Here is an 11,910-nt window from a genome sequence, read left to right as displayed (position 1 = left end):
CATTTTGTTTTAATCAACCCGTATAATATACGGGTCTCACACCTAGTTACATATATACACCATTTTTAATAAATACCTTACATATATATTACCTTACATATTAATTGTGAAATTTTAATTTAATAAAATAAAAATACAATAAAATGACTAATGGAAAATAGAAAATTTAAAAATTCTACAAAATACCATGTGTCCAAATTAATGAGTAGAGGACATGTGGCAAAAAAAACTTTCATTTATTATAGTAGATATATTTCTATTGGTAAATGTTAAATATTTTATCTTTTAGTTTCAGTTAATATAAGATAATATAGATATGTGAAATCCTGATATTGAGGTAGGTTAGTATCATGCTTATCCACAAACAAAACCCTACTTTTCAAGTATCTAATAAATATACATACATCGATCATCAAGCTACCATATATAAACTCTATCAATGGCTTCCGAAGACATGATCACGCTTAAGCTTTTAGTCCACAAGGGAACCCAAAAGGTCTTATATGCAGAAGCCCCTAAAGAGTTTGTGGATTTCCTTCTGCACTTGTTCTCTTTGCCTCTCGGCACAATCAACCAACTCCTGGGCTCCAAACATATGGTCGGTGGGTTAGGTAAACTAAAAGAAAGCGTCGAAAGCCTTAATCCGATTTACTTTCAACCTGGCATCAATAAAGATAATATCTTTAGTTCCAAAACAGCGTTCAATGGGAACATGTTTCTGCTGTTGGATGATGTTTCTGCTAATGAGAGATTACCGGTTACATCAACAAAAAAAGTCTACACGTGTAGTTATTTTGGCATAAGTAGGAACGGTTATCAACATCAATATTGTCTTAGTACGACTGAGAATCCGGCTACTTTGTGTCCTACTTGCAGCCGTTCCATGAATGTCCCTTTGAACCTCATTGGAACACCGGTGGTAAATTTAAAGGAAGCTGATCAGGAGAAACCGAAGGCAGGTTTTGTGAAAGAAGTGGTGACTTATATGGTGATGGATGATTTGGTGGTGAAGCCTATGTCCACTATTTCAAGCATAACTCTCATCAATAGTTTTGCAGTCAAGGATCTGAGTCAGCTTGAGGAGAAAACATTACCTTTCGGAAAAGATGAGGTAATTAGTATATTTAATGATATACTTTCTTTAATGAAATACATGTACATACGATACGATGATTCTTTTACTTATTTATTTGTTTATTTTTCCTAAAAATCGACAAGGACCATTAACTCCCCCAAGATCTACCCTCAACCCTCAATGAATACCATTTCTCCATTAATTTCTCTTTCTTTTACACTATAACTAGTGACGAAAGGCTTTTTTGGCCTAATCGCTCAAAGTCACCCTCAACGCCATTTCCAAATGAATTTGGGTTTTCTAGCTAATTCATTTTCATGGCATAAGGTAAGAGAACCATGGGATGTCGATTAGATTTACATTACATAACGGAAGAAGAAGGTCCAAGAAGAAGGTAATTTTGATGTGGAAATTCATAGGTTTGAAATTCATGCTTTTGACTAGAGCTTTCCTGGAATGGTGACGAGAGGTTGATGTTGGAGAAGCGGGTGTGATGGACTTGGTTGCATGCTCACCGGCAAATTTCAAATAGAGAGGTGGGAATAGCCTCGAGTACAAAACTCTTGATAATATAAAGTGGAAACCCAAAGAACGGAAAACCCAACTATGGTCGACACTTATTAGATTTAAGACATCCTAATGGCTTTAATTTATAGCCTAATAATAGAACTCAAAAAACTCATAATAACATGAAAACTTCTTAATTAATTAATGGTGTTTATCAAGATAACACCTTAATAATGAAGAAAATTCAGTTTGCCCAGCAGCAAATGCTAACACTTTTCAAAAAAAGACTGTGTTAGGTTCATCAAAATCATATAATGCAAAATAGGGCTTTAAAGCAATATCAAACATGTTTTAGTACTGTCAACTTTGTTGTCTATATATATCTCTCTTGATAGGCATTTATTTGTTTAAATATTGACAGGCATTGACGCTCTTGAGGGCATCTTTATCAACCAATGAAGTGCTAACCACTCTATATCAGAAAACAAACGATGCTTAGATCATTGTTCTTGCTATCTTTTTGAGGGCTTTGACTTTAATTTTATATGACTGTTTTCATGATTTGATGTTGTCTATGATCTTCTTATTTAAGGTTTGAACGGTTAGATATTCTGCTTTAATTTCCTAATGAGGAGTGTTACTATATTTTTTGTTTATGAATTATGACTTTATTTGATTTTGTCCTATCTTATAATGTGTAAATTTAATAAGTATGCAACAGAAAAGGAAAAATGTACATTCTTATATGTATATATTAGCTGTGACATCCATGTATTACATGGGTTTAATTAAAAAATAAATATAAAATTTTAATAATTTGAAAAGTTTGAATTTATAAGAAAAAATGAGAAAAATTTGAATTATTAAAATTAGTGAGACTTTAATGTATTGAATACATTACATATATAAACCTTTTCTAATAAATACCTTACATATTAAATATGGAATTTTAATTTAATAAAATGAAAAATAAAATAAAATGATAAGTGGAAAATAGAAAATTTAAAAATTCTAGAAAATGCCATGTGTCCAAATAAATGAGAAGATGACATGTGGCAAAAAAACATTCATTTATATAGTAGACTAGGCGAATGCCCGCGCGTTGCGTGGGATATAAAAAAAATATTTTATATTAAAAATAACTAAAACATTGTTATTAACAATTAAATAAAAATTTCATAAAAATATAAAAAATGATTTTTAGTATAGTTATTATGTTGAACTATATTATAAGAGATAATGTTGGAACTTGAAGATGTTTTTTATATACAAAGTTATATGATTAAAATATAAAAAAATTAGTTTTTAAAAATAAATAAATCGTTATTGTTATCTATTAAATAATAATTTCATATTAAATTAAAACGTTTATATTAAATATTATCATTATGTAGAAAATACGATAATAGAGACATCTTTTTATCTATCTTAAATTTTATCATTCTATACAACATATAATAATAGAGACAACTTTTTATCTTAAATAGTAAAAAAAATGTTTTGTATCATAAATATTACCATAATTATGTAGAACATATGATAATAGTGACGTCTTTTATAAGGTTAAAACTTTAAATTGTATTACATACATGGTTGTAAAACTTGGCTAACACAACCAAATACTCGGCATGTTACTTAAACTCAGCCTCCAATGGAAGCGAGTTTGCCTAACTCAGCCAGCCTCCAATGGAAGCGAGTTTGCCTAACTCAGCCAGAAGACACTCGGATCCTTATTAAACTTGAACCAAATCTAAAAGATATGGTCCAAAATCATTTTCGAAATTCCGAAATTTAATTAGTCACTTGTCGACAAAGACAATCTCACCAAAGAATACACTCAACGTCCTACAAAGTTAGATGCAAGGAAGATCTCATGGCTTAGTCCCTTTAAAATATTTCATAACCTTTTCTATTTATAGAGGAGAATACATTCTCTTGTTTACTCTCACGATCAATGAAGGATGAAGACATTTTAATTAAACTCATTTCTTTATTTGCCAATAATTTCATTTTGTTAAATAAAATATTAAATAATAAATATAAAACGTTATCTAGAAAATTTATTGTTCAATAGTTCAATTTTTCAGTAATCTCGTAAGTTGCTATAAAAAATGAAGTTTTTATTGAATAACTTTTTGTTAAATCCTAAAATCATAAATTCAGTTAGGTACTTAATATAGAAAGTTTGTTTATGTAACAATCGTAAAAATTAGGTCGAGGTCCACCGTATAACGACCATAACTAATTGTGATGGAGGACTTAATGTACGATGTTCTTATAAAAATAAGTATATATTTATAATAATAATAATCGTTTAATATATATTATTATTGGAATGCGACTTATTATTGGAATACGACTAGTTATATGCTAATAAAATCAATAAGATACATACAATTATGTTTATGTAGTGAAAGAGTTATATTTATAAAAATATCTAAGTCCTTACAAATGTTATATGTAATAATAAGGGGACTTGATTATTATATGACAAAAATATAACAAAATAAATAGGTATGAGATGTATGTATGTGTGTATATGGTTAGATGTCTCGAAAGTTATCCATAAAACCCCAAGAATCCATTTATGACACTACACCAATTTAAAAACTAGTACATACAATTAACTCTTAATATAACAAGAATTAGCATTGAAGGCCAAGTCAACTCCTAAGAGTCTACCTCTTCCTATTCACGTAATTAAGGCATTCCAACCAAAAATGCCTCAAATTCTCATTATGAAGGAAGTACCACTCATTAAAAGAGGTTGCTTTAAAGTCTCACTTTGAAGTACAATGTAAATGAGAGACTTTAACACACAAACACATTCACCTCACGTTTCCTTTCTTCTTTCTTTTCTCCCTCACATATTTCTCCACTCATGGAAGTTACTAGTACACATGCATGATGAATGTATGACAAAACTTCTAACTTTCCTCCATGAGTCAAATCCATCTTGAAGCATAAATACCCAGCTATGTTATAATTCTTTTCCTTTACACATTTCAGCCCCAAACTCACCAAAACACCTTAGCCTACCTGTTCTTTCTTTTCTGCATCGTGATCCCCAAGAACACCTCTATTCGGAGGTGTTGTGCACCTGTTTTTCCAGAAAGAAAATAGAACAACAAAGCTGTCAATTTTTCCATGTCTTTGCTGACAATATAAGCTCCAAACACTCAGAGGGTGTTTGTTTTTTCTCTACAGGTCTACGTGACCTCTTCTGTCTGCGAGGCGCAGACCACGCGCATACATAATGGTTTGCAGTCTGTTTGTTTTTCTTAAGTGCGCAGACATAAAAACGTCTGCGCGAGGTCTTCACCACACAGATATGGGATAGCATCTTCTAAAGTCTGCAAGCCCTTTAACCTAAAAAAAACGCGTCTTTTTTTTTTGCTTCCGCCTCCAGTCCTCGTCCAACCCTCCCAGAAAAACCCTCGATCGATCGATCGTACTCCACCTTGCATCGACCGCCACCGTCGCAACCCTCCTCTCCGATCAAAACCATCGATCGCCGCCTTCCTCTCCGATCCGGCGTCCTCCGATTTTCCGACCATCACAGTCGATTGCAGCAGCCAGCGAACAACAAGGTCACAGCGACAACTTCAACTAGCGACCAAGCGACGACTCCTCCCCTGCTCGCCGCCGTTAACCAGCGCCTCCCCTGTGAAGCCACCGGCCGGAGACCGTCGCCCCCACAGCTACACCGGAGACTTCGACCTCACAGCTACAGGTTCGTTTTTTTTTTCCTGCTGTCAGTCTTCCTTCTTCTCCCGACTTTCTGGTATTCCCTTCTTATCCGTTGCATTGAAGCTATAGTTCAGAATTTATGTTAATTGATGCATAACTCATAAAAGAGCTGTAAAATAAAAACATTTGTAATGAAAGTAATTTATCTTTGAATGTGAAATTGGATTTGATTTTGAATGAAATACCGAGATGTTAAACTTGTAACATCTCCAGCTTGGTCTGTTTGATCGAAAAAGTCCAATTGTGTATGTGTTTGTGCTTCAATTAGCAATTGAACCTAGATGTTAAACCTGTAACAGTAGCACCCAAATTTTCTGTTTAATTCTGTTATTGTCAAGCCTGGGCATGCCTCCTGTTGTTTTGAATGATGTTCTTATGATGCTTATATGATACCTTGAATGTAATTTAGGTTATGTACACCAACAATGTTAAATTTCCACTCACCCATATTATCAACAATGCTTATAATTAGAATTGATTGTATTACTTAAATATGCAGTAATTCAAAGTTGTATATATATATATATATATATATATATATATATATATATATATATATATATATATGATTATTGATTGTGTATATTTATATGATAGTGTATATGTATATGATTGTTGATTTTGTATGTATATGATAGAAAGCATCAAAAAGAGACATAAGTTTTGTTTATTTGATAGAAGTAAAGTTTTTGTCGTTAAAGTGAAGTTTATTTGATTTATAAAGTTTAGAAAACTTTGAATTAAAACACTCTAATTGAGGTTATTTATAATTGAATAAAAAGTTTCACATTATTGTGATTGAAAATAAAACAAAATTACAAATTTGTCGTGAAAATAAAAACTTTTTCTTGAAATAATGATGTTACTTGTTCACTGTTTATTGTTATTTGGTTATTAGAGATGGGAGAAAAACAACAATGGACCAATGAGCACTTAAAATGCTTATTGGATACTTGTATTGAAGAAGTAGAGAGTGTTGGTAGAAAAGGATTGAGTTTGCAGAAAGATTCATGGATAAGGCTTGGAAGAGTTCTTAAGGAGAAATTTGGGGTTGAGTTGACTCAAAAACAAATGAAAAACGCATATGACAATATGAAAGCCAAATACACTGGATGAGTATATTTAAAAAACAAAATCGGTAATATATACAATTCTCAAACAAACACTTTTAATTGAACAGCCGAGGAGTGGGATGATTTTAAGAAGGTACATATACATTAATATACAATAATATATATATATATATATATATATATATATATATATATATATATATATATATATATATAACATTTACGTTTGAAGTTGCCAAATATTCTTATACTATTTCTTGTTACATTTGGGTTTAGGGGCATCCGAAAGCTGCTTCTTTGAGAACAATTCCACTGCCTTTTCCAGATCTTTGTGCACGTCTTTTTGATGGAAATAGTGCTACTGGTAATTTTAGGAGTTACTCAACCCAATCATCATCAGTAGCTGGCGCATCCTCCTGTTGTGTTCCACCACTTCAGATCACCGCCACCCCTTTTGATGCAATGGATGATGATGGTGTTGACACTTCTCATCATGAGCCACCACCTTCTACTGCTTCACCTTCTGCAGCTTCACCTTCTGCAGCTTCACCTTCTGCTGGTTCACCATATACTGCTACACCATCCGGTAACCCCAACAAAAGGGCTAAACCCTCAACTCCTGTAGCTCCTAGTGCCTCACCGTCTGCTTCTTCACCTGATGGAACTTCTGTTACTGTTGACGATTTAGCATTTGAAATGAAGAAAGCTCTACAAAGTTTGACTAAAGGGTATACAATTCCTCAGTGTTTAGAGAAGTTAGAGGTCCTTCAGTTAGGCCCTACAGATCCTTTACGCTTTGTCGCATATCATATTTTTGGAGGAACCATGAACATGAGAGAGATGTGGATGCATTTGCCCGATGTTCCCGAGATATTACGAGGGTGGCTTGAGATGACGGGTACCAGTTTAGGAGTTTTGAAGGATGGGAAGATTGTTCGATGATTTTCTAGTGTTGAAAGTATTTGTTATGTCTCTTTGCCCTTGTTGGAACTACTTTGTTAAATGTTTTTGCCTTTGTTGGAACTATTTTGTTAGGACTTTTTGCCCTTGTTGGAACTACTTTGTTAAATGTTTTTGCCTTTGTTGGAACTATTTTGTTAGGTCTTTTTGCCCTTGTTGGTACTTGAAATATGATTAATGGAATGTTTATTTGATACTTGAAATATGGTTTATGTAATGTTATTTTGGCTTGAAATATGATAAATGGAATGTTTATTTGATACTTGAAATATGGTTTATGTAATGTTTTTTAAAGTTCTACTTTGTTGATTTTAGGTTCATATGGATCACGATCAAAAGTTACTTCTCGTAATTCTAATGTACCTATACATCCGTTATTTTTGGAAGAGGGGTGTGAAACGATTGCGGGATAATGATTCGGAAATGACGGGACACGAATACACATTGGAGTTATTACACCGTAATCGTTTACAATGTGTTGAAGTATTACGCATGTCCCGTGAATCTTTTGTACGACTATGTGCTCATTTTAGAGCAAATTACTCATTAAAGGACAGCAAACATGTATCAGTTGAGGAAAAGATGGCTATGTTTTTGATGATGATCGGACATAATCAACGTTACGTGATTATCAAGCGGAGATTTCAACACTCGAAGCAAACAATTCATAAATTTTTTTATGAAGTGTTGGAAAAAATGATGCTTTTCGCACAAGATGTTATAGTACCAACATCTTTTAATCCGAATCCAAACATTCCAGGACATAATAGGAGGCTACGAAGGGTTTTCAAAGGAGCAGTTGGTGCACTTGATGACACTTTGATACATGCTGTTGTCCCTGCTAAGAAACAAGACTTATATAGAAGTAGGGGAAAGGGAGATTGCTACCAAAACGTATTGGCAAAATGTGACTTCAATATTATTTTTACATTTGTTGTGACCGGGTGGGAAGGGGTAGCGCATGACTCTAGAATATTATCAGAAGCAGTAGCCGATCCACAAGCATCATTCCCGTTTCCACCACCAGGTAAATTTTTGTTTTTTTTTAATATTTTCATTTTAATTTGAAAATTGATTAGTGTTTTGCATTTTTTTCAGACAAATATTATCTTTGTGATGCCGCGTATGCACACACTCGAGGATTTATGGCCCTTATCGTAATGTGAGGTATTGGTTTGGAGATTTTCGTCAAAGACGTGCATTGACCAATAAAGAAAAATTTAACCATGGACATGCAAAACTTCGGAATGTCATTGAGCGTGCTTTTGGTTTTTTGAAAGCACGCTTCCCTATATTGAAGAGGATGGCACCATTCCCGTTTGTGACACAAAGAAACATTGCCATGGCATGCTTCGCACTTCATAATTATATAAGGAAAGAAGGATTGAGTGATGAGTATTTCGCACGATACGATGAACCCAATGTCCCGTTTCGAAATAACAATGTGTCCATTGATGATGATGAAGACGGGATTCCAACACATGGTACTGCAGCAGACCGTGAATATATGACTCAGTTACGTGATGAAATTATTGATCAGTTGATGCACAATATAGATTGAATTGTTTTAAATGAAATTGTTATTGTAAAACATTTTTTTTATTGTATGACTAATTTAGTTGCATGAATTTTATTTTCAATGTTATAAGACTATTATTATTATTAAAATTTTGGTGTTGAAAAATCATTTTAAGTTTGTAAAATAATTTTATTTAAAATTCAGTTTATTTCAGCAGCCTGCAGACGTTAAAAAACAAACAGTCTTCTTATTACAGACTGTAGACGTTTGGTCCACCTCTTCTGCTGCAGAGGCTTGCAGATGTGGTCCACAGACTGCAGACATTTTGGCTTCAGAAAAACAAACAACACCTCACTGTTTTCGCCCCTACCTGCTGCTCTCTCCTTTGTGCGAAACAGCTTCAAAAACAGAAAAAATTAGGAGGCAAAGAGGTTGCCGAAACAGCCCCTGCCACCTTTTCGCTGTCGAGAACCACCAAAACGGTGGAAACACTTCATGTTTTCTTACCTTTTCGACCCAGTAACAGTCCCATAATCATCATTTCAGTAGGATGGAATAGTTTCGGGCCTTCTTCCAAGAGTTGGTGAAGAGTTACGACAAGAGATTTCCGAGAAGTCAAACCAAACCGAACCGAAAATCACGCTCCAAATGTGAGTCTTTATGGCCCCGTTTTTACATTTTTACTTATTTGGGGGGAGACACATACTTGAGTATTTTGATATAATAAAATGGCAAAAAGTTTATATGTTACATGCATGCACAGTTAGTACTAGATGCAAAAATTGTTAGAGTCAATGTTTATTATAGATACTATTTTTACAAATGACGTTTGTTAAAAAGGTAGTGGTTAGTAATGGTTATACACAAAAATTTTATAAAATGTTAGACATATTTACAAGCACTTGTGTAAACAAAAAGTTAGATAAAAGTAATCTAGTGTTATATTATTTTTCGGGACAAATAAAAGTATCGTTAAGAACTTATGTCAAAATTTTGATAAATGAACATGTTTAACTTGTCATGATAGGTATAACCATATGACTTGTGTATATTAGGGCATTAAGCTTATTTTTCATCAATTATTGATAGTAAAGATTTAAACGAGATGATAAAATAAAAATATACAAATGAATTATAAAATGATATCAAGAGTATGAGAATAAACCACAAGTAGTTATATATTATGTTATAATACGAAATCTTGTTGATAAATAATGTGTTTGTATTTTTAAGACTAAAGTTTACTTACAAACGAAAATAATACGTTTCAACATTAAGTAAATATTAAAAATACAAAAATATTCGATTAAAGCAACAACCGGTCAACCGACGTAAAACTGACACGTATGAAGTACTCGACTACGCTAAAGGAACGTCTTTCCTATCGGTTGGTAGATTGAAATTATTTGAGTCAACACCCTCTCTTTATTTGAAAGCTAAGTTAAATTTAATATTTAACTAAATGCACTAGATAAAAATAAAATCATAAATAAAGACTCGCGTTGGCGATCATTGGAAGCGGCGGATTTTTATTGTCATGTATTTCGCGGATTGTGTATCCCGTGTGTGCTTGTGGGAGGAATGTATCGAAAGGGGTGGAGGAGAGAGTTTGTTGATGGTGTGTTTTTTCCTTGTAAGGATCCGATATTGGAATCGACACCTAGCTCTATAACCGTTAATCCAGGAGGAATCATATACTGTAGGTTTATGTACACGACATAGATTTATAATAAAGAACTTTGGTGTAGATCTAATTCTTATGGAAAGATTTATACGAATGGTTATTTTCCGTCTGTGGTTGCTAGCTACAACTTTGACGAGGCAACAGGCGTCAAGTGTTTCTTTCTTCATTAGTATATGACTGCTTTTAAACGTTAGTAATGATCTCGATTCCTCAATATTTATTTGTATTGTGCCTGTGTGGCTTGTTTATTGCGCTTATGCGATTTGTGGAGGAGCGACGAATAGTATCAGTTATGGGCAAATTAATATATTGAAGATTTTTTTTACTCGAATATGTATAGATCTAGATTGAGTCAATTCTCCCAATTTGGGACCGAGAGTGTCGAGTGTTAGGTCGTTATATAGTTCTCCTTACGACATAATTTTTCGTAACGGACAAGATCCAGAGAATAAAAATCGTCATGAAAATAACTAATATTTATTGTTTAAAAAGTGGCTGAATAGAAAAATATGCTTTATAATTTTAGCGGTCTTTGGAAACATTATTTTGAATTATAAAAATCATCGGCGTCAAAAGAAAACCTATAAAGCTCACCAACATTATTGTTGACGTATTTTCAAAATGTATATGTTTCTAGGTGTTCAAGGTGGCCAGAAGAACTCTCACCACGTGTGAGGATGATGGGTTTGACGTTGAAAATAAATTGTTGGCTCTATAGTAGCCTTTTGTCTCTTTTATGTTGTAAGAAACTGAAATATGCGTATAACGCTTTTGGACTATTAAACAGTGTGTTTTGTCATATTCATACTTCGGATGAATGTAATGTCGAATAAATTCTATTATTATATCATTATATGTTGTTGACTATGATCCAAATGTTTAAGTCGCAACCCCGGCATTTCTGCCATTGGTCGGGTGTGACAGATTGGTATCAGAGCTAACGACTATAGAGAATTAGTACTTTCCTTAAAAGAGAACAACTATAGTCTACGGGCTTACTCTAATAGGTTTAAGTATTCCTAAAACCTATATCATACCACTAATAGACTTATTCCTATAAGTCTAATAATTAGTACGCGTAGGTTTCCCCCTTAGGTCGATGATCCTATGATCAAATACTTGTTCATATAAACTACGCGTGATAAAATAAAATCAAAAACCTAAGGAAATGTAATCATACAAGCGACATCTATAAGTTATAAATAAATTAAAAATTTTGAATAAGTTAAGTTAACAAGAGTTTAAAAGTCAAATAATCAATTAGGTTCTCTAGTACATAGGTCGTACCACAACTAAACCTAGTTGCGCGCCTACGTTTTATTTTGGTAAGATTCTACGCACT

General features: G+C 33.2%; 2 protein-coding genes across 2 annotated transcripts; both read left to right on the top strand.

Annotated features, from left to right (window-relative positions):
- The first annotated feature begins 439 nt into the window (after positions 1–439).
- LOC145066711 (uncharacterized) lies at positions 440–2,081 on the top strand. Its single transcript, XM_079013988.1, has 2 exons — positions 440–1,111; positions 2,004–2,081. Exons 1-2 carry the CDS (start codon positions 440–442, stop codon positions 2,079–2,081), a joined length of 750 nt encoding a protein of 249 aa, XP_078870114.1.
- Positions 2,082–8,061: 5,980 nt separating this feature from the next.
- On the top strand, positions 8,062–8,926 carry LOC145066710 (uncharacterized). Its single transcript, XM_079013987.1, has 2 exons — positions 8,062–8,392; positions 8,547–8,926. Exons 1-2 carry the CDS (start codon positions 8,062–8,064, stop codon positions 8,924–8,926), a joined length of 711 nt encoding a protein of 236 aa, XP_078870113.1.
- Positions 8,927–11,910: the final 2,984 nt, after the last annotated feature.

This window comes from Lactuca serriola, chromosome 8 (assembly GCF_051521515.1).
Source record: "Lactuca serriola cultivar US96UC23 chromosome 8, Lser_US96UC23_V15, whole genome shotgun sequence".
Classification (NCBI taxonomy): Eukaryota; Viridiplantae; Streptophyta; class Magnoliopsida; order Asterales; family Asteraceae; genus Lactuca; species Lactuca serriola.
This window is presented reverse-complemented; position numbering and strand designations above follow the sequence as displayed.